Below are 23,950 nucleotides of genomic sequence, written 5' to 3' on the forward strand. Positions count from 1 at the left end.
AGATTAACAAATTTTTTTTTCCATTTAAACGATTAAACTAGCTAAAAGTAATAAAAAAAAATTTTTCGAGAAAGTTGTAAAACCCTTTTAATGTGATTCTCATTTTCGCTAAGTGAATTGGAATTTCTGGTTGTGGGACTATGATCGATTTGTTATACAATGATTATTGAACATAAAATCTTTCTTGCGATATTTTTTGAAACATTTTGTTCAAGTTTTTTTCATCATTCAGGAATCTATAAAACGCGTATTTCTGGAAGATTACTTGGTACAAGAATACTTGCTGAGCCACAAGTAAAGTAGAAAATGATTAAACGAAAATAGTATTGTGAAATTGACTTTCAATACCTGTAGGTTGTGATGGTGCAATTCCTTCCACAGGTTTATAGGAAACTGGTTGAATTTTAAACGTACCATCTGGAAATCTCTGCCACAAAACTTCCCATAATTCTTCTTGTTTGTTCCAAGGCCTTTCGTATAACAAAGCGCCACTGTAATGCCACACCTTGAATCTAAAATTTTAAGGCTTTAGTTAAACAAATTGCCTTTTTTTTTAAACAAAAAAAAAAATTAAAATAAAGTAATAAAAAACATAAATTTTCACCCATTGCATATCCTTAATCTAGGCGCAGTAGTAGCCGTCAGAAAATGTGTTCCTTCAGGTGACCAGGACAATAATGTTGTGTCTTGTGCTACCATTTTCGTGATGAACTTTCTTGCAGGAACTTCCCATATTTCTAGGTTACCCGGAAGATTGCCAAATCCGCCCAAAAGAAGAAGTGATCTTATTGTTAAGGATTATTAAAAAAAATTGTATAAGAGATTTTTTTAATAAGATAATCCAGCAGCGAGAAACAAACTGGCACTTATTTTCGCCTCTAAACCATTTTGATGTAACTATTTGGATTCCAATTCCTCTGGTGCTTATGTAGACTGCAGAAGAGGAAGAGGCTATGTAGTGCTCAAACTAATTGGTACCCCAGTTACATATTTTACAGACAAAAAGATTACTACAATCAACCTTTGATTAACCTCTTATAGTCCACCCAATAACAGATAGAGCTATGTTAGGTTGGTGTAATGAATATATTGGATAAGTTTTAGATAGTTTAGTAGGTGGTGATAGCAGAGCATTAAGCGTTTCTTCTTGAAAATTCCTAAAGACAATTGAATCAGCAAAGAAAGTAGGAAATCAAGATGAAGGCCACTTTTGGACAATAGTGCCCTACTTATGGTTAAGATAAAAGAACCAGAATCAGTTCAACTTCCTTCTTAAACCTTACCTTACCATAAGTAAATCAGCAGTCTAAATAATTTTAAATTGCTTTTAAAGGATATTATTTCCATGTGGGTTGTAATAAATACTATTTCTTGGTCCGGTCCCAAGTTCAAAAACTGGTTCACACTTGGTGTTAAAAATTGTAGCTTTGGACGGCATAAAACCATAGATAACACAAAATTCATGAGACTGAGGTGACCATGCCACGCTATGGATAGGGCCTTCCTTACCTGTCAAGATTAAAAAATCCATAAATTTTATGAAACGTTCTAAATTGTTACCAACCATTTATTTTACTTATTGAATGAGTATATATATATATTTAACAAAGATAAAAATTTACTTACTCAATTGTACAATAGAGGTTTCTCCTTTTGTCGACAAGAAATGTAAAGTTTGTTTTCCATAATAAGAACTTCCAGTTTTATCAACTTCCAAAGTAGTCATCAGCAACACACCAGTTCCTTTCTTATTCCAATAAGCATCTACCGTATCCGCCTAAAAATGTTTTGGCCTTAGTTATTACAGTTACTAACTTATAGTGCAATGCCGGTTTCCATACTGTTCACTGGATAAAGATAACACTTTCCATTATTATTCAGTAAATAAAAAACCTCTCAAAAAAATCTAAAAGTAGGCAGCTGGTCTCCGAAGCTGTAACCACTTCGGCAGTCATATTGCTAGTGCAATAAACCAAAAACTTATCCCTTTCCCATTCACAGTAAGGCTTAACGTATCGTTTAAGATGCTGTGGATACTTCTGTAAATTGAGAATACCTCAGAGAAAACTAATTGAACTAGGATTTTTTTCTCTCCACCCTAATACCTTACCATGAGGCTACTCTTAAACTTTAATTTATTAAAAGAATAATAATCAGTTCTTCTCAATGGGAAAATAGTCTAAAAAGTAAAATGAAAAATATATCTAAATATTTTTATAGCAAATGAAGCTTTATTTGTTATTTTTGTAGTTCATATCTACCTTCTGAAGTGATAGTAAAAATTGTTAACAGTTTAATACTTTGGCTAGAGGAATCGTAAAAAAAAGCATACCCGCAAGTGGCTAACCGAAGACTAGTAAGCTATGCCCAACCCTCAACTTAGTGCTCCGGAAAAATCGGGGATAACTTTGAATACTGCCCAACGAAGGAAGAATAGACTGATTTAGTTACCACAGTAAAGAGTAGGCCATCGTAGGAACTCTTCTAAAAAATTGTGCCTGTGAAGAAGACTTAGTACTAAGAAGATAAATGAAGTAAAGGAAAATCACATCAGGAACTCATGCTTTTGGAAATAAAAAACAAACACTAAACTCATGGAAAACCCCGAAACTTTAAAACAACATAGGTCAAAGCAAACCAATGATATCTCTGAGATAACCAATGTCGGTATAAACTAACTTTTCTTACTGACCAATACCTTCCCTTCCAAGGTATTGGAGGGCAACTTCAGAAAAACATTGAGAAAAATCAAGTAAATTAAAAAAATAAAATAAAAAATAATAATATGTGAATCAACAAATTACCTGAAAAAAACTTTTAGAGGCGATTGGTGTGTCAAATTTTGGATACTGGTACAATTTACCCAATGATGGCTGCGCTTGCTTACCTAAACAAATAAAATTAAATATTTAATAACAATTACGAAACGTTGGATCCGCAATTCTGAATAGCATTAGTCATTTCATACGTTATAGCATGCCTGTTTTTGGTGATTCTGACCGATTTCGGATTTTTATCCAACTCTAGAGATTGAATCATTAAGTTTGTGTAGAGAAACTTGAAATTCCTTATAAACCTTATTATATGACTAGTTAACTACTACTTACACGACTGAATGTGGGAAGGTTACAGTGCTTGTATGTAATAGTGATCAGATGTGTTTTTATATAAAGAAAATGTTTCAGGAAAATAATGTATACCGTAAAAAAAAAATCATGACGCGGAAATTGCTCTTAAAATTTTTCTTCTTTTTAGAAAAGTTAACATACAACGTACTTTTTACTCATAATTTCTTCGATTTCTTTACACGATTACATCTTTTTTATACTACTATTTTACACATCTTTACACTAGTACTCATACGAACTCATGTACTTACACCCATTAGAACTACCAAATTCAGCAGACTGATGACTATAGTAGATGCTTAATGATTCGAATTCAAATTTCGATTCACAATTCGTTAATTCAATTTGTGAAGCTGGAATTTCAAAAAGTGTCAGAATAATAAAAGGAAAGAGCTTGTTTAAACGTTCGCGGACGGCTACTGCATATGCAGTACTTTCGCTTTGTTCTAGTCACTACTGCATTTGCAGTGATTATTGTATGAGTCTAATTGCAATTGCAGTAGCTGACTCTTTCGATTGCAAAATTGAGCAATATAAAACAGTACTGCTAATGCAGTTATTATTTTTTTCTTTATTTATATATTTTTGGTGCTATATAGTAAAATGTATCAAAAACCACTTGTCCAATTTCATCTAACAAATCTGGAAATTGCATTTACGGAGGGTGCTCATATTAGTACCCTAGCTAAATTCAGGCCGTCCGCAAACGTTAAGAAGAAGAAGAAGAATAAAATCACTGATAACACCAACAAAAATGTTTCGAAGAAAATAACTTAATGAATATTTCTGTGAAATGTTCAAAAGACTTCATAACAATTAACCCACAAACAATAAATAAATACTACATCTCTAATCAACATATACTTACCTGGTATGTAACAGAGGAAATGGTAAGGTGGGCCACCTGGTGATAAACTGTAATCATGGATCCTCTGATTTGCTAATTTATTTTCAACCTCTGCAAGTTTATTTGATTTCATAAATAAAACATCATTTTTGTAATTTCTGGTACAGTACTCTTCATCGCCAGTCCAAAGAGGTTCCCTTGAGAAATGAAATTTTTACTCTTAATTAGTATTTACGAATATGATCTTCAACAGAGTAAAAACAATAACTATGTTTACACTAAAACAGGAATAAAATTCTCCCTGATACCCCAAACATTCACAGAGTAAAATAAATTACGATGCAATGGTACAATCAATTATTGTACAAGGCAATAACAGACAAAAGCAAAAGGAAAAGCTCTAATAACATACCAATAAAGTAAAGGAAAATTTTTTCAAGAATCAAGCTGAAGATGAGACTGTAGGGCCAAAAAGTCCAAAAGCGCAATAAAAAAAAAATAAACATCTAGAATTAGGTGAGATCAGTAATTGAAGGGTTTTAATTCTCCAATAATCATACTTAACAGTACTTAACAACAGCTAAAGAACTTAATTCATTCTGACTTTAATTCAATAGCTAGGTATCGAAATGCTTCTAATACTTCTGGACTTAGTATACAGGTATAAGAGAGTTTTCTCCTACTAGAAGTACAAGTAATTGGCACAATACGCCTATTTTGCCAGCGCGGCAGTGCCCAAGATCCACCCCATAACTATACTGCTCTACAAAAAATGAAATCTTTAACATACCATTTTGTTTGCCTTTTCTGTTCATAAGCAAATAAATGTTCTCCAGTTGCAGACTTATAAATATTCAAATTTAAGTTTCCATTTGGAACATCTGGCGAACCTGCAATAAATTTTTATTATACCAATAGCTTTTTTTTTAAGGAAAGACATCTCGTCTAAAACTTTGTGTGAAAAAATAGGTGTAATGCTCCGCTTCTTAATCACACTGTTTATAATTAGTCAGATCTTACATTAGGAGTAGAAATTATTGGGCTATGGTCATAATGATTATCAGTAGTTGTTATAACGTACTCACAACATAGCTCGTTAAAAACCAAATAACCAAAGAGGGCTCCAATGATACCCGAAACGTAGAGCCATTATGAAGTTGTTGAAAAGAATTTCTCTGGCTATTGCCAAACAACCTTCTTTCTTTTACTTAATTATATTTTATCGAATTTATAAAACTTACTTGTAAACAACTCCCATGTCGCCAAGTAAGTTCCTTTTGGTGAGAAATCTAGAGAACACACTCTTGGTTTGTCGAGTTCAGCAATTATTTCCCAATTGGAAGTATTAACAATTGTCACCCTGTAATTATTATATATTAACCATAACTTTAAAGGTTTAAAGTGACATAATAAACCATTTAAATATTATAGATTAATCTTGTTCTAAATGCAAGAATTTGTACTTGTACTATAATTATAAGGACACTTTCTCAGCGATTTAAACAAAATCAATAAATGCAATTCAATGGTTTGCTTAGTTATTACGTCTTTTTGGAATTAAGTCTGAGAATTTATTAAGATGATAAAAGTTTTAAATTCTGAAATCATCAATAAATGTTTTTATAATCTTACACTGCGAAAAACGAATTACCTTCATGAAGAACAAGTGGTAAGCACCTGATGAAAGTTCGGTTATTAGCTGTCCTTAAATAATTTTTAAAAAGATTTTTTTGTTAAAAACGGCATTACAACTTCTCCAGCTTACAATATTCGTACATCTCTGTGCCTCGTAACTTTTACTAAAGGGAGACTGTATGTAGTAAGAGTGAGAAGTTAATTGGGAATAAGAAATTAAGGAATAATATTGAAAATAAGGACGAACTCAAACTAAAATAAGGCATCTTAAAAAATTAACTATTTTAACCAGTACGAGATTTCCAAAAAATTGTTGTTATGAAGAGTTTTAATGTTTAATTGTAGTTTAATTAGTTATAGTAAAACTATGTGAATATGTACGTATTTTCTATTAAATTTGTTTCTCGCAACGTTTAGAGACTAATGTCCATATAAAAAGATATTATAACACGAAAAGGTATTTGAAAAATTATGCTTAAAACTGTAATACTAAACAGTATTGTGCAAACTTACTTTTTTCCATTAGCCCAAGCAAAGTAATCTCCTTGTGGGCTAAATAGCATACATTTACAGAATTTGCTGTCATCCCTCTTAAAAGCACTGACAAGTTCATAACTTGGTGGCCCACAATGTATTGAGATCCCAGTTGATCCTCGCACTGGAGTAAACAACAATAATAACTAATCAATTGCACAATTGTACCCGAACATTGTGGTAGTTTTTCAACATTGTTGACATATGGGGCAATAATACCATCAGTATTGATTTAGTATGTTTTGTTAGAAATAAATTATTAAAAACATAACAAAGTTTTACCAATAACGAGTATATATCTCCATATAAGGGTGTTCAAAATTGGAAAAATATCACTAGTTTAAGGTTAAGTCTCAAATTACGATTCACGGATTCATTAATTCATCCCAACTACAGAATGTTAATATTGACATTCTAATGTATTACTGTTACAAAATAAACATTGGATTGAATCTATATAAAAATGGTATTTATTCAAAGAATGCACTTACCAGCTACGTAAGGTGAGCCTGTCGCCATATTCCTGATAACACGGATATTCAAGGAACCATGTGTACTGTAATTAAAATAGGTTAACTCCAATACCAAATGTGTTTTAAACTAATTCTTCCAAGCAAATACATTTTTTTTCTGCTCTACAAACAATTAACGCTAATTTTTTGACGAAGTTCATTGTTTGAGAATATTTTCAGTCTTTAATTAACTATTAAGATACATAGTGTACACTTAAGATTTTTGCGCGAATTTCAAAATTCACCGCTTTAAGTTGTGCTGAATTTAAGAAAACTGCAACTGTCATGTGATGGTTGCTATAACTATTGTTGTCAAGGAAACCTATGTTTTATATGTTCAGTTTACAATTTCCTTCTGCACGAAGGAATGGAACTTAAATATTGCTAATTTTGATCTTAATGGAGCTCAAAACTTTTGATAGTTAAAAGGGCAACAAAAATCAATTTATTACTTAATAGACATCTGATGGAATGTCTCAATTCACTAATTAAAACAAAATTATTAGTACCTTCCCATTTAAAGCAATTCAAAAATGCTTCGTTTGAACTGGTATTTGCTGTTTTAAACGACTATCTTAATAACGACCTAAAAATTAATCGTAGGAAATATCTGAATGAATCTATAAACAAATAATCTGAAATGATCTCTAATAAACTAGAGTTACGGTTGAAATGAAAGTGTGATCTATCGAAGGCTCGAGGAGATTGAGGAGAGTACCTCAAAACTATCAAATATGATTTGCAATAAATATTTTAACAGAAGAGAGACTGAATATCAAGACATTCAGAAGAATCCTTTCGTATTAACCTTACGCCAATCGATCTGAGAGTTGTAATATCAATCTTCGCCAGTTAGGTATAAAATTTGTTATTAGACCCTCAGTGCAGTATTTTATATAATTGTGAAATGGATACAAGGAAATTTTAAAAGGCAGGAAAGGTGAGATAAGTTTTGTCGGGAGCAAAGCCCTGTGATGGCATGGGGAGGAGCCCCTGGATTGTACAGGATTGGCAAAGGTGGTCGAAATAGAGAGGCAAAGCTACTATTAGATTTATAATTAACTGATCGCTTTACATGTGATAGTTTGAAAGTACCATCAACTCTCGCTCGAACGATAAATCGCAGAAAGTTTAAATTTGATATTTTGTCTCGATGCTACCAAGCGACTAGACTCGGCCACAAGTTTTTGAGAAAAACTAGCCATGTGGAAGTGCCACCTTACTGAATCGATTTAGTTAAACTGCTTTAAATATTTTCTTTAAATAACCTTTAAACATTGCAACGAGTATACCTATAAGTTTTATGCGCAAAATTTTCTTAAGCAGCATGGGAGAGGTGGAGTTGAGGCTTCCTCCACCTAATCTAATTTAATGTAATGTACGGTCCATTTCCAGTATATTATTAATAAGAAATAATTATGTAATTAAAATTTTAAAATATATCAACGGTAGTACCATTTTTCTGAATATTGTATGGATACATTCGAATAAGAATTTTAACAATCAGAGCAAAATAAGGTCGTTCTCGATGAGGTGGTGAACTCTAGTGGCGTGTAATGAATTCACATACTTAATGATTGTCAATGGTTATAAGTTTGCTTTTCTTCTAACTTTATAATGAAAAAAAAGGTTGTGAATACTAGGCGTTCATCATTAGGCTCAAATATTTCTCAAAAATGGCTTCTCAACAATGTACTTTATCAATTAAGTCTTACAAATTTGGAAAATTTACTAAGTTGATATTCTAACAATAAAGCTATCAGTTAACAAATAGTTTTATTAATAAATAGCAACTACTCAATATTAAAATTTATTCTACTTTATCTATTAGCGAAGATTCAAACCAGTGGAGCTGTTAGTTCTTGCCTAAATTAGTAGTACCATGAATAATTTATTTTTTGTTTTTTGCTTAATTTGAAAGAGTTACGCCAGGGTAAATCTTGATAAAATTTTTAAATTAATTACCTACATTTTTTCTTTGTAAACGGTAAATTTGTAACGTTTATTGAGGTACATTTTCTTCTATAAAAGAAATAATCGCAGAGAGGAATCGAAGGATTATATTTCCGTGCGATATATATATATACATTTTTTCCTTGTTGAATTTAATCCTTCTCTCTTATTTTCAGCGCTACTAGATAAATAATAAATAAATAAATAGAATCTTTTCGAAAGTGGAATCTATGATAGTGATAATTTTTTCTAGCTACAGATAGTTGTAGTCCAAACAGAATTGAAATATTGAAGATAAATGTTCACCTATATTTTCAGATAAATATGAATAAAATCGAAATAGGTACCCTCGAAGTGACTGTCTTTACTTTCCTGAGGAGCGCCTGAAAGTGTTGCACAAAATATTTCTAAAGTCAGGTAAGGAATTGTAAGCCCTCATTCAAGAATTAAAAGAAGAATGTTATCCGGCGTTTTTCGCTCTCTGGAATCTTTTTTTTTAAATTATTGTTTTTTACTAAAGTTCTAAATTAAATTGTGAAAAACGCATGTTTGCGAAAGTTAGGTATTGTACGGGCTTGAGCAAAATATTTTAATTTTAGAAAAATAGAAAAGTGATTTCTGAGCGAAGCTCTGTGGTTTCGCTAGCACAGAGGATCAGGGTACAGGTCCAGGCATGCCCCTCATATTTATCTTATCAGGACGACAGCGGGCATCAATCATCTCTATTATAGATGTGTCATAATTGTAATAGTAATAAAACAACTCCTGAGTTATTATTTATTGTAGCACTCAGGTAAATATTTTCATCTAAGAGGATAATGAGAAGAAGTCTTGAAGATAGATCTGGTTTCGTTTGAACTCTTTCGTACCAATTAAAAACGCATCAAAGCCAGATTCCGTAAAAGTTTTTAAAAGATATTTCAGGAGGCACTGTTGAAGAAACAGACTTCATAAAAGAGGGTTGGATGTTGCGAAGAAAGTTTTGGGATGAGTAAAATGTTGTCAAAGATATCTCCTAGGAAGAGTCAAAGGGGATGTACTCAGATTCCCTTGAGGAACGACATCGGAAAAGTTCGCACGCAGACCTTTCTTTAATGATGTCATAAAACATTAATAATCTTGTCCAAGTAGACAAGTAAACTCATGACTAACTTTTTCGTTATCACTACATACGATAGAAGTTTAAAACAATGGATTCAAATAACAGTATAGAAGTAAAATTATGTCAACCTATTATTTCCTCTTTATTATTTTCTACATAGATAACAGAGATAATCAGACGTAGAAAGCAAAACTAAATAGTTTTTCTAGAAAGAGAGAGAGAGAAAAAAACAAATCTATTGTTTTACTGCATATATTTAATAAAGTTAGCGGCTATGTAAAGTTAAAGACTCTTTTAAGAAAATTTCCGTTAGCATAACTCAGTAACGTGTGAACGTTAAAAATACAGTTTACTAATTGTTTTGTTAGGTCAACTTAACTTAGCGGTATTAACCAGTTATGGTAACTGCTGCAGTCATTTAATTAGTTAAGTCGGAGCTCAAGCAAATGCGGGCGTCGGAGCTGTTTTCCCGGAACCTAAGAGAAGCCACTGTTAAGAAAAAAAGTAACCAAATATTGTAGACCATTTGCCACTTAAAACTTATAATTTTAGTAAGAGAACATAGGGTGCCCTTTTAGATTATTAATTGTTTAATAACCAATTTAAACATTGTTATTATAAATTGCTGGAGTTTGTGTTAGTTCCAAATAATTGTGGAATTAAAACAGTGTACTACATAATTAGCTAAAACACCGGAAAATCAGATATAATTTATTTTCATTACCTTTCAACAGACGCACATTTACTAGCTACCTGTATATTTTCTAATTACACCAGTTTTACTCATTTAAATTAAGCTTTAATGAATTTTTCTCACATGGATAAACTCCTTTGATGCTTAGTTGGTTCTGCCTTTAATATTAAATCATTACATTAGTTTGTAACAAACTAATAAGCAACCCTAGCTATTAAAAAAAACAAAAACAATATTTTCAATTAATTGTGGACTTAAATTGTGTTCTATGTTATTCTCCAGCAGCAAATCGCGTTTTTTTACTTTAAATCTGTCCAGTTTTGACCTTGTTCGGTCCATTTATTAATAAACTGCAAACATATATCTTTACAATTTTAACATCTTCGCATTCCAATGTAAAAACAAATAATAGTGATTGAAAACAACTTAAAAACAAAAAAATATAACAATCGAACCTGAAGGAACACATTTGACAATGAAGATTCAACAGTAACTTGGTCAATTTTTTCATATAGTTCATCCATTAGACTTATTCATCGTTACTGATTTACCCTTTGCAAGGGTAACGAGGGATCAACAAAAATAATCCCTTTTGCATCCCAAAAAACATTTGCAATGACCATTCCGGCAAATGAAATCGACTTTACTTTTTTTTTGTGTGTAAAGCCAACAGCTTCCCATTGTTTTGATTGATTCTTTGTTTCTTACGTGCACGTCACATCCACAGCAAAAAATTAATTCAAAGAATTGAATTCTTGTTCGAACATAGCACCAAAATTCTTAAACGCATTAGTATTTGGTCATCATTTTGCACAAAACTTTCCTTATAATTCAAATCTTAATGTAAAATTTACCTCTCTAATTTTTTTGATACGCGTAAGATGACAGCTAACTCGAGCACCGTTAACCGCTCACCATCGATATCGTACTGAGCACCTTCATGATGTTTGCAGCTATAGACTAAAACTGTGGTTGTAGTTTCTTCACAAGGATCATCTACAAGAAGAATACGATCACATTTAAAATTATCAACTGTTCGAATTCATTCAATCAACTGTAGAAAATGAAGGAACAGACATTTTGTAGACTTTCATCGACTTTGGATGAATTTACTTTGGCGATAAACATCTGAAACAAAGAATTTAATCTAATTTTCCTATTCAACAAAAACTCAGCACTTCTCTTAATATCATATTAAATAAAACTATTGGACTAAAGACGTTGAACATTGATGTATCTATGTGCATAAGCAAATACAATATTTCATTGATAGCAACGCCACTCGGTGCACGAAGAACTGTACTTTTGCTACGGAAGTAATCTATTCTGTAAGCTCGATCTTTCCGGACTATCTCAAGAGTCAATGAACATTCAAAATCTGGCATTTATTTTCAATACGGTCGCACTCAATCAGCAGTTTGTCTATCACCAATCAATCAAACATAAATCTTGTTGGTCAGCGTGTAGTGCAATGAACTTTTATTCTTTAGAAGAATGCTATGTTTATTTAAGAATTATTTCTTTTTCCTAAGCTCTCATCCTGAGCTTTTTCCTGAGCTCTTAATTAACTTTATAATTTTCTTCAAAGTAGTGGGAAAATAATCACGTCTTTAGTACTATTTTTTTTGTATCTGATGTAAGAGAGAAGAGATTTTTTTTTAATCACTTTCTCCAGCACTTCTGGCAATTAGACAATGGGCATTCCGATGCCTGACATACCTGCTCTCGGTGGGTTTTTTTTTTGCAACGACAATGACGTGGCATTACAAATCAGTCGCTAGACTCGCCCTCGAAAATGTTGCATGATCGGCAATTAGATTTAAAATATAGTTTTACATCAAATAAATCCCCGAAATTTCAATTGCTAAAAAAAAAAAAAAATACAGCATTTTCATTTTAAAAGTTTAACTGAAGCTTCATCATAAATGATAACCTCCTCCTTTATTACTTTATTGTTCTAAATAATAAAACTTCAAACGACCAAAAGTTCGACAAACACTTGAATTAAAATATTTCATTAGACATTTCGCTTTTATTATAACATTTTTATTTGCATTTTGGAGGGCAGTTTTGATCATTGAACAAAACTGCAAACATAAACAACACTCACTGAATGTGTCAAAATCAATGTATGTATATACGAATCAATCACCTACAAAATGTTATGGTACTTCAAAGCGTTGGAAGAGTATTAGGAAAAAAAACAAAACAAAAAAACAACAGTTAATTGAAAGTAAGTTTTTACAAAAGAGATTTCATTAGTTTTGAATTTTATTTTCGCAAAACTGGGGATCCTAACTGCAAGGAAATAAAGTTGCCATTTTTATTTGAAAAATCTGTCCATTAAAATTGTTTTTGACTACTTCAGGGGAATTTAAGAATTTCACTTAAATTTGTAAGCCGCATTAATTCAAGGCAAAAAACAAGGTGGACCAGAAATCCGATGAAGTGAAGGGAACATACAGGATGTCCGATAGACGGTAATCGAACTAACTTAAAGCTTCAATATCCTTTGATACTGACAACACTCACGGCAGTTTGGTCAATACTAACAAAAATCTACTATTGATACAACTATTTTTATTAAAGACGAGAAAACATGTGAGTTAATCTGAGCCAGTGCTCTGCCCGGACAGTATAGGCCTGTTGCTGACAAATATATGCAAATATATTGTTGCTGACAAATATAATTAAAAAAAAAAAATTAATTCCCTATTTCTCTCCCAAGTTTGAGGCAGTGAAAAAAATGTCGAGACTTTTTTTGACTGACGAGAGTCAGACGAAGGAAGAGGCACGCAGAATATGGCCCAAATGGGTAGATAAGGACTTACTTCTTGTAGGGCTGGAGCCCTATAAGGTAATTTTTCAAGGATTATACAAACGAACTACCAACCAGATACCAGAGTACAAGTGGTATGCGCACAGGTTGGGAACCCGCTGGATCAGACCAAAGGTGTACAAAGCAAATTCCAACAAAACATCTAAATGAACACAATTCTACTCAATATTATTAATAAAAGAATAATTTCATTGAATTTTTGCGGAAATCTACGCAGATACTACTTCTTTATCTGTATCACTTGATTCTCTATTTATTTTTTAATACAAAGACGAAAAACCAACTAAAATTATTTAATGTATGTCAAATTGTAATATAAAAAATTTACTTTGCCCAGGACTTTTGGGGGAATTCTAAATGGCATACTATCTGATAATGTACATTCCAATAATAAAATCTTATCCAAATTAGGAAGTTTTTTTACTTAAAACTGAAATAATTGCAGCAAGAGAAAGTTGTGTAAGTATTTCATGTCAGACTTTTTATTCACATTCTTTTATAAAATAAGTTCTGCCGCAGTGAGAGCTAACTGTGGTTTCAAAATTTACTTACTGCAATCCATTTGGCACTAAATATTTAATGTCAAGTTTTAAAAAGTTCAAGACGTTCTCTTTCTTGGTTAATGTAAAAATTTCAGTGACCTAGATTTTAATATATTATATTAAGGCATCTCTAAATTTAATTTTAAAAACTTCTGTAAGAGAGAGAGTGAGAAACGGTACTGGCTAGTCATAAATAAGATATAATTTTGCTCTCACATTTATCTCCTTAGTTGTACACCTTTCTTGTGTCTACTTCAGCAACAACGAAATTCCACTGAAAACATTTAAGCATATTTGAATAAGTAATTCAAGAATGTTTAAATAGTAAATAAATAAAGACCTATTAAAATAACCTACTTAATCGATTTTTATGTAAATATAAAAAAGAAATGTTTTATTTTCTGATAAGAACTTATCTAGGACATTGTAAAACAATATAAACGAAAGTAAGATCATATTTAACATTGCTACACATGTCCAATGCTACAATTCAATACAAAGTACGAGGACCGCATTAAAAGCAGAGAAGAGAAAATAAAAAAGAAAGTAAAAATAAAAAAATTAATTGAGAATGTAACTGATTGTATAGAAATTTTTTAAGCAAAATATTAACTAATATTTCTAATGTCATGCAGTTACCAAAACCGATTTAATAAATTTTAGAAATATTATAGGCGTAACAGGAATTGTATCGAAAAAAGGTAGGAAGTGCATCTTCTTAATTCCCTTAAATTTAATTTTCTTATGTAAATAACCGCTGATTTGGCTTCTACAAGACTTTATTAGAGTACTAAAGGATTTAAGCTTAGAATTTTTATTCATTATTTTTGGTGACTGATTCACCAAGTCCCTAGGTCGATAGCTCTGCAGAATAAATATATCACGACTGAAATGGCAATTATTTTTTCATCCTATTTGAATTTTTACTTAATATTCGTTAGCTCCTATATTGTTATCTTTATCATAATTTTAAAGTGAGCATGAGGTGAAAGTATCCTGCCATGAAATCGGTTTTCATTAAATAATTTAATTAAATGGGTTTTCATACAAAAATTTACAACATATTTAATTCTCTTCAAATTAATAGAAGGTAGAAAATCATACTAATTAATTGAAATAGTACTTATACTTTAAAGTGAAGTATATCCCCACCACCATCTCTCGCCTAGAACTGCATAAAAATCTTTCAATTTTCTAGGAGCTAAGTTTCAAACAACATTAGTAGCCTACTTAAAGAATAGGGATAGGGCTTGCTCTGAGCTACCTTTACTTCTCGTTGAAGGAAGGGCTAAGTTACAGCCTGTTCCCCAGGTGGGCGCCAAAACACAATATTATGTTTCAGCTTTCTTTTTGTTTGTTTTAAGATATTTCACTGACGCACACAGAGAGGATTTTCTGTAAACTACTTTTCACTATTGACTCAGGGGGAGTTTAAAACATGTATTTCCAAAAACTCGATTAAGAGAATTTTAATATTTCCCTTAAGAGAAATTAATGACAGTAGAGTTGAGTCTGATGAAGCGAACCTCTATAGGGCTTAATGTTTAGTGGGTTTAATCACGAGGCATTCAAATACCTATATTTAAATGAGGAAGAGGTTCAATCGCATATTTGTGAGAAAAAAAGTACATTAAAGATGTATTAATAAATTATCCTAATGGAAATTGCTTTTTTTTCATTAATTATTTTTAAAGTCACCAATTTACAAGAAATGTAGTAGTAAATAAGGGAAGTAACCGACTTATCAAAACAAATTCGTTTAAAACAATCAATCTGTCAAGATACCAATAATTCAATGAATGCTTGGTTGATCATAACAGTATTCATAGCGACTGCGCATCAGATTAAATGCGTGACTTCTATGTTTGAACAGTTTATATGTACCGCTACCGCATGTGTTATAAGAGTAGTACATTCTTTAAGGAGAATACCTTTACATAAATGTATTTAGATTGCTCTTCATTCCTTTTTTGCCCCCTTCTTACCAAAATGATAATTAGTTTGTAGTTCTTTTTTATGTTTTGTTTTTTTTGCATTATCACCTTAATGTTGTTGGTTTATTCTATTTCTTAGAATTTTTCTATTCACTGAACAAATAAGTTAAAAATATATGTGTGAAGAATTATTTTAACATATACATTCGATGATCTCAATACATAAAACTGTTTCTACGCTAAATAAACTATGATCCTACAAACTGATTTGAATTAAATATATCTAAGTGAACGATCTATCCATCGTAGCGTATATCTTTTAATTTATATTGACCGGTTACAGACATTCAGTCATCTTCTCAGAGTTCATCAGAATCTCATAAAGTGATGATGGAAATGTCAAGAAAGAAACTTATTCATTCATGTGGAGAAACCAAAAAACCTTACGCTATTCAATGCATCTTAGGCACACATAAAGCGAACCACCCTCCCCATCCAAAAAACGATTAACGTAATTTCCGGATTAGGAACAAAATTTCCAAATTTAGGATTGGATTATCTAATATCATAGCTATAGAGCTTTCCAATGAACACGACAATCTAAAGGAAAAATATCTTTAGATCTTTACCCGTCAACATGTTACTGATACTAACTACTTACATTCAATTCTGAATCTATCCTCCTTTCCCCCAATACTACTTCGTCAAATAAATGGATATTTCTTTCTCTAACTTTCAAATTTTACAAAAAGTTCAGGTATAATCCTCAAGTGTGAGGGAGATGTTCTTGTCAGACAAAGAATCATCTTTCTATCAGCCCCGTCTAGATCGCACTTTGCATTATAGTCTTCTCAGAACTCACCAAACTCATTACTTAAGACACATGCTCATGCTAATTTTCAAAGGAGACATCGGCAGGTACATGAGAGACGCGTCTACTTTAGCCTGACCTATCCTATGTTCTTTTAGGTCTTATGGAAGAAGATACTTCCTTCAGCCTCTTGGAACATTACAGGACCAACTTCAATGAGAAGACACAAGAATTAATTACGGCGGAATTCAGCACTGCCTTTTTTTCATTTTATTACATTCATTTACATTTACAGACATTCCAGTCACGTTTTATTTGACAATTTTTCTAAGAAAATTTGTTATTAGACTCGTTATTAAGAGAAATAAGTAGGCATAATGGCCGTAGCAGTTAAGTGCCTTAACGAAACCAAAAAAAAAAGAGAGGGCGTGAGTTGGGGATAGGGTTCCTTCTAAAGAACTCTTTCGATGTAAAATCCAGTTTTGGAAACTAGATAATGATTGGAGGAATAAAAAATGATTTATAATTCGCTCAACTTTGTAGAAAACGAATAAGTCGAAGAAAGAGAAATAAAGTAATTTCAGTTTTTCATACCAAGTATTTTTCTAAATCCTTTATTACTTACTAAAAATATACGTGTTAAACTTGCACACTTAGTGCTACTTTCTTCACGGAATCTATTAAACCTGATTAATATTTACGGCGCGAATAGTCGAAATAATGTAATCTAATAGTGCAATAAATATTGTAATATAGCAATGGATAACTTAGAAAACTAAAAGTTTTAAGAAAAAGAAGAAAAAAAAAAAAACTGACACGACAATTGCAGTCAGTGAAAGTTGTTTGTGAGTGCACCAGGATTTGTTTTTCTCTTTACTAAAGTCTAAAACTAATTAGGTCAAATACCAGATGTATTCCGTGATCCTTGGAATTTCTTTCCGCTGATTTCACCAAGAAAAGCGAACCAAATTGGGTGACACAGCGACAGATTGACAGAATTCACATACCTGGAAACAAAGTAGAAATAATTTTTTAAATAATATTTTACACTTTCTTTTATTATTATTATTATTTTAAATAGATATTTATTGCTTCTTACTTAGTAAGAGGAATTATTAAGATGGTGTACAATTTTCGAAATAGATATTTTTTGATTACAAGTCTATCACTTTTATTTGAATCGTTTTCCAGAAAAAAAGTGACTTTTGTTGGATTCAGCAAAACTCATATAGTTAAAGTAAATAGCAGAAAGTTATAAATCGATTTTTAGTATAGGTACCACGTCGGGAACCGATTATAAGCTTTTGGACAAATCAATCCATATAAAAAAAAACCTTTTTAAGGAATCGATTTTAATGTTATTTTAGGTAATTGATTTGAAGATTTTTGCAGTGATTTTTTTAAACTTTGTACATTCCTGTATGTAGTTGTATTCCTCGTACTTTTAGAGGAATGAACTTAAAGAGGGATAAAGTTAGACTTTCCTCTAAAGGGGCATTTATAGAACTATTCTAGCACCTATATACAATAGAGTAATCGCCTATTTTTTCAGGCGGGGCTTAACGTCCAACTACCAATTAGGTGTCTTGGAGGGGGCGGAAGCTCATACTTTACTATAAACAACTTTTTCTATCAAGATTAGATTAGTTTAAGAAAGCAGGACGGGGACCTATGCCCCTCAACATTGCAGCCCCAAGAGTCTTATTGTACCTTTCCCTTTTGAGCCTAATACTAATACCAAGGATATCACAGCGCAGCCGCTTGATTGCAACGCAATCTAACAAGTGAAAGACCGTTTCCTCCTCTTCCTGACACAAACTGCAAAACGGTAGCGAGCTAATAAGCCCTAACTTGTACAGGTGCTTTCTGAACCTGCCGTTCCCTGTGAATAGGCCCTAATCAGAGTAATCTGATTTCTGCCTAAGCCCAGAGTCTCTTTGGTTCTTTGTTTACACAGTAAGGGCATAGTACTCTTGTCGTGTTTAACCCCAGGAAGTGTCACCCAGTTCTTTTCATGCTCTCTCCAGATCCAATCTCTGACAGCCGCACGAACTTCACCCTTAGTGATCCCCCGGACTGGTTCCGAGCCAATGAAAGAAGTATTAGCTCCATTCCTGGCCAGTTGATCAGATGTTTCATTCCCCTTAATCCCCACATGACCCGGCACCAATTCCAGTCGAACTTTATTGTGCCGAGCCAATAGTTCTAGGGCTTTTTTACATTCCCAAACCAGGGAAGAGGTAGTTCTGAAGGAAGTAAGGGCCTTCAGTGCAGCTTGACTATCCGAAAAAATGCAAATCTCCCTATTTCTAAGATCCATTTGGAGATTTTCTTCAGCACAAGTTTTGATAGCAAAGACCTCGGCTTGAAAGACGGTGGTGTATCTCCCAAGAGCTCTCTCAATGAGTATCTCAGGTTTAACCCTAAACACTCCAGCTCCGGTCCCACAGGCCATCTTGGAGCCATCCGTGAACCACATGACTCCTTCCAGCACTATTATGCCCAGTTCACCCTCCATTCAGTCCTCGATCTGATGAACACCAGAAATGGAGCATCGAAACTGTATCTAGGACAGTCACTGTCCCCAGCCATGCCTATAACCGATCTAGGGTCGACCTTGTCTGTAATATTCATCTGTCCAATGGAGGAACTGATGCGCATCCATTGCCCGTTTCTCGCTAGTCTACGCACCAGCCCTTGTCTCCGCCTAAATAACAAACTGAAGCAAGAATTTCCTGTCTGGTCGGCATGCAGGGGCCGTAGCTTTAAACTACCTCCTTTATATGCAAGTCCACGCACGCAACCGGTGTCACAAGGACCTTGAGGACCATCAAATAAAAAGTAGTCACACGCGAGATTTGAACTGGGGATCTCACACTTAAAGCCACGCTCTTGACCACTAGTCCATCACCCACCCGCTATATAATACAAATGTAAAATATGTGTCCCCAAAATTCTAATGTGGGAGATTGCCCAGTATGGCTTTTACTGGGAATCTGTAAGCATAAGCATCCCAAAGATTCCTTTACAACTTAGACATATCGCTAGGCCTATCGCTTTGGTTGGAAACTAATTTTCAGTGAACTATGATTCTAGAGGAGTTCTGGAAAAGCTGTGAAGTCATGGTTTCCTTCAGCAGAAACATTCTATTGAAGTGATTTTGTTTTTATAAATATTAAAGCAAACTGTATATATACATATATACATACATAAGTTCTAAGATTAAAAAACATTTAAAGAAACTGTGATAAGAGAAAATCGTGAGTGAGTTCATTCGAGATTACCTTTCTACAATTCTTAATTTTTAGTTATTTATACCGTGTTATTTTATAGACCACTTAGACAAAATTACGGAAGAATCTAATTGTGTCCCATGCAGGTTATTTATTTAATATTTACTATTACGGGAGAATGGTATCTAGTGCCTGTGTTGGCATGCATTATAAACATAGTGTTGTTTCCCACGGATAACGGGCTTACTTTCAAAGCAATTCCACTGTATTGCCAGTTCACAGTAGCTGGCACTAGTTGTAGATCATTCTGTCTATCTGAGTATCAACTAAAATAGTTTACTACCTTCTGTTGAACGCTTTATCTCTTTTATAAGTTGAGGAACCTTGACATATGGTTGGTTATCTTCAAAGATGTTAATATAAACGTATCGCAAAACAAAATATTTTACTCATGTCGAAAATTATATTTAAAAAAAAAAAATTAAGATTTAAAAACATTTAACATTTTTCAATCAGGTTATTTTCATTACGCTGCAATAATAACTGATCAATTTCTTTTAAAGGATTTTTATTAAGATTAAACTAACGTGATGTAACCGTTGATAAGTTGAGATTGTAGCAAAGAATCTGAATACACAAAGCTGCTCTTTAATAAAACTAACACGTCAGTTTATTCGTTTTTGTTTTTGAGTTATGCTTCAAGAGGTAGACACAAAGACGATACAAAAGCGTCACTGATTCGAACGGATACCACAAAAGAACCAAAAGCCATTTCACAAGAACTATCTATCCTAATATCTATCTATAAACAAATTTTGTAATTATTAGATCAATGACCTTGAAACTTTTTAATTTACAAATTGATCAACATTAACAATACATGTAAATTAGTATTTATTAGTCTAAACACTTGCACGATTTCCTATCTTTTTTTCTTGTCTTGTCTTCTTACAAATTCTAACTTGTAAAATAATGGTAGTAAAACTGTACGATACTGTTCGAATGTAAAACTGACACTTTAGAAGTTCATAGAAACTCCTTCCTCTACTTACACGGTAGATACGTTCCTTAGAAAATAGTGCACAAAAAATCGTATATAAGAATACATGCGACATATGGAAAATTTTGGGTATATTCCAGAACTTTAAAAAATCGTGTAAGACGAAAAAACTCTAAATATTCCCAATAAAAACCTTTCAAAAAAGTAATAATGAAATTCGTATTACATATTTATAAAACAAAAACAGTAAATTTTTATTACAAATAAATAAATAAAATTAGTGAAAATCCAGTCCGTAAGTACTTATACAAATTTAAATTGAAATTCGGAATAAAAATCAATTTCGCAACTATTCATTGCTACTTGATAACAAGTCTGCATGTATATTTCGAACTGGATCAAAAAACTATCATCATGTATATATGTCAGTATATGTGTTATAGTGAAACACTTTAACACTAAATAACAAAATGCTGTGTCCAAGTTGAAATACAACGAGATAAAGAAAAAGTGATTATAAAATTCAGTTGTTCCCCATAACTTTCGGAATACAAAGTAAACAAGCCATGAAGTCATGAGATGTCAACAAGACCAAGTCACTAACACATGTGTGGGCATAAACCGACCTACTTCTCACCCACTGTCAAAATTAGAATTAACCAAATTTTTTGGGGGGATTTGTGCTAGAAAAAAACAGAGTAGGGTGTACATCCTTTTAATCTTCCAAGATTAAACGTCAGTAGTGGCCCGTCAAGAGGCTTATGAACATCCAAATGGTTCAGAGTCTAGACTCTTGGCGTGTTCACGTTTAGTAGCTGCACTATTTTTTTGTACTCTCTAGTTTTCCATCCGTTTCAAATGGCTTAAGTATTTTGTGTATTGGTAACGCCAAAGCTCTGATCTGCAATTAGATTCTTATATAAGAAGAATAACTTCTCCGCCACTTCGTTCATCTGCTTTCCTAAAAGCCCGTCTTGGCCACCGTTGTTAATCCTGAGAAGTTCAGTATCTTCTAAAGATCCCAAAATTATCCTATTAAAGACAAAAAGACTCGATGGTTTTTTTTAGGCATTCCTAAAAGCCGTCTTCAAGTGACCTCAAGCCTTAAGTATTTGAAGGTCACGAAGAGATAAAATTAATTTGTGTTCTCTCGGTTTTTATAATGCTTAAGAGGACTTAAACCTAACGTTGAAACGTTTTCAACTGTCGTCTGCCTTGAATAATATTTAAAGTAAATATTTAGTTTTTAAACTATTGTGACTCATATGAACTTACTTCTTGCTGACTCAAATTATAAAAGAATATGCTAATTGTTGATTGCATCAACATTTAATAATAAATAAAGAAAGCGTTTTGTACTTTTTATGCAAGATAATAGTTTGGTATTTCTTAATTTTGTTTATATGTTTATAAAAAAAATAATCGATAGTTCTTTAAAGAAAACGTAAAACGATTAACTATTGGTGAAGGGCAATAAACCAAGAGAAAGAAACAAAGATGGGGAGAGTTTGATGTCCCAGTTTTATAGTTTGCACGTATTAGACTGGAGCGTTCTTGGTAATTTGTCTTACAATACCCAGTGAGTGCGACTATCTCTCATGGGAATGAGGTTTGCATGTGACCGTGAACTAAACTGTCCAATGCTAATCACAACATCGCCTATAAGCCTCCCACATCTTCTTCTAATTCTACGCAATCATTCACTCGTCTTGTTCCCGTTGAACTTTTGATGTCCCATTGAAATGTTATAGTTCTTGAAATACTATTTTAATGCATTCCCAACACCTGTTATGAGAACCTGCAACCACCTAAGCCAATGGTTTTTAAACTTTTCCCCTTCTTGTTACTGTAACACTACCTTTCACTTTTTTAAGTTTTAATTTAATAAATACTATTATTACATTACCTTAACAAAATAGCAGTATTATCCAACACAATGGCGACCAATCTTGCGATTTGAGGCAAACTGCTTACATAAACGCAGAATTTTCGCTGCCATGAGCTTGCTGATATCGCTAAGATTGGTAAGGAGGTATCTTTGCAATGGGCTCCTTCACATTACAACCTGGCGAAAAAAAAAGAAAAGAAAACTACCTCATTAAAATGTCATTTACGGTAGGTTGATTTTGGCTAAAATTTGTTGCAAAGTCCCTCCCTGAGGATTTCAACGCAAATATCGAATTTGAAATATCTGCGATTTTCCGGTTTTGAGTTGTGCTGACTCAACTCTCAGAGACCCAGTTTCCTGGTGAAAAATCAAAACAGAAAATCTGCACGATTGAAAATCTTTAGGGGAGTAAAAGAAAATTGAATTTTTCTTTTCATCATAAATAAGAATTTTTTGTTGGATGCATGTTATGTAAACAAACAAAAAAAACTAAAGAAAAATGTGTGTTCAAAGTACCTTCTGAACTAGTAAGAAATCTGATACTTTTTTTTTTTATAAATAAAAAGGCCTCAATCATGAGTGCAGTCTTCCCAAACGGTACACGTCCGGATGAAGGACGATCAATAGGCTGATCCACTTTCAGGAATAACACTGAGAAATTAAAATTTGTTGCGGATCTTGGCCTGCAAAGGAAACAATAGGTCTTGACCTCACACCTTCTCAATAAAAAGGTAGCGTAGAAAACTCCCACGACTTTCCCTTGTTGCAGATATTGAAGATAATTTATGTAATAAATAATACAAATTGTCTGGGAAATAAACGTAAAAAAATTTTTGTCAATTAGGTGGTAAGGATTATGATTCTTTTTGACATAAAATTATAGGGTTAGGCCTACTTTGTTTACACAAGCTTACTGTGCCTAATACCTAAACTAATTACTAAACCTTAACGGCAATTCGAACAAAAATTAAACTCACGAATTTCTTATGACGCTCCAAAAACTTTTGAAGTATCCTGTCTGATGATTAATCAACGCAGAACCGATACTGCTGAATCTAGAAACATAAAACTTGGACCTTAGGTTCCGTAGTGACATTCTTAAAAAAAGGGGTTCTCAAAATTCGACTATTTAAGGGATAAAATGGGAAGATCAAAGTATTATGGAAAAAATTATATGTTTACGACTATAAATTTGAAACACAGTATACACAGTCTGATAACAAATAATTAAACACCTATTTCATTGATTGTCGAAATTCTTAAACTTCAAACATAAACCGTAATGGAAAATATAACAT

At 32.6% G+C, this 23,950-nt stretch overlaps 1 protein-coding gene across 2 annotated transcripts in view; it reads right to left on the minus strand.

Annotated features, from left to right (window-relative positions):
• eIF2A (eukaryotic translation initiation factor 2A) overlaps positions 1-23,950 on the minus strand; it is a 45,319-nt gene that overhangs the window by 3,706 nt on the left and 17,663 nt on the right. Inside the window, exons 1-15 of one of the 2 annotated variants that reach the window (XM_074124517.1) lie at positions 23,630-23,851; positions 22,671-22,829; positions 17,438-17,538; positions 14,003-14,060; positions 11,260-11,401; positions 6,636-6,700; positions 6,124-6,268; positions 5,217-5,335; positions 4,766-4,865; positions 3,997-4,172; positions 2,805-2,887; positions 1,627-1,777; positions 1,339-1,509; positions 605-779; positions 349-512 (exon numbers count right to left, since the gene is read on the minus strand). In XM_074124517.1, coding sequence (XP_073980618.1) covers positions 349-512; positions 605-779; positions 1,339-1,509; positions 1,627-1,777; positions 2,805-2,887; positions 3,997-4,172; positions 4,766-4,865; positions 5,217-5,335; positions 6,124-6,268; positions 6,636-6,663 — 1,312 coding nt within the window. In that variant the 5' untranslated portion in view covers positions 6,664-6,700; positions 11,260-11,401; positions 14,003-14,060; ... (1 more) ...; positions 22,671-22,829; positions 23,630-23,851. Of the gene's footprint in view, positions 1-348; positions 513-604; positions 780-1,338; positions 1,510-1,626; positions 1,778-2,804; positions 2,888-3,996; positions 4,173-4,765; positions 4,866-5,216; positions 5,336-6,123; positions 6,269-6,635; positions 6,701-11,259; positions 11,402-14,002; positions 14,061-17,437; positions 17,539-22,670; positions 22,830-23,629; positions 23,852-23,950 lie in introns of those variants that run through there. The other variant, XM_074124516.1, reaches the window with a different exon arrangement.

The sequence above is a fragment of the Rhodnius prolixus genome, unplaced genomic scaffold (assembly GCF_049639745.1).
Source record: "Rhodnius prolixus isolate KJV_2025 unplaced genomic scaffold, Rpr scaffold_3, whole genome shotgun sequence".
NCBI classification, from domain to species: domain Eukaryota; kingdom Metazoa; phylum Arthropoda; class Insecta; order Hemiptera; family Reduviidae; genus Rhodnius; species Rhodnius prolixus.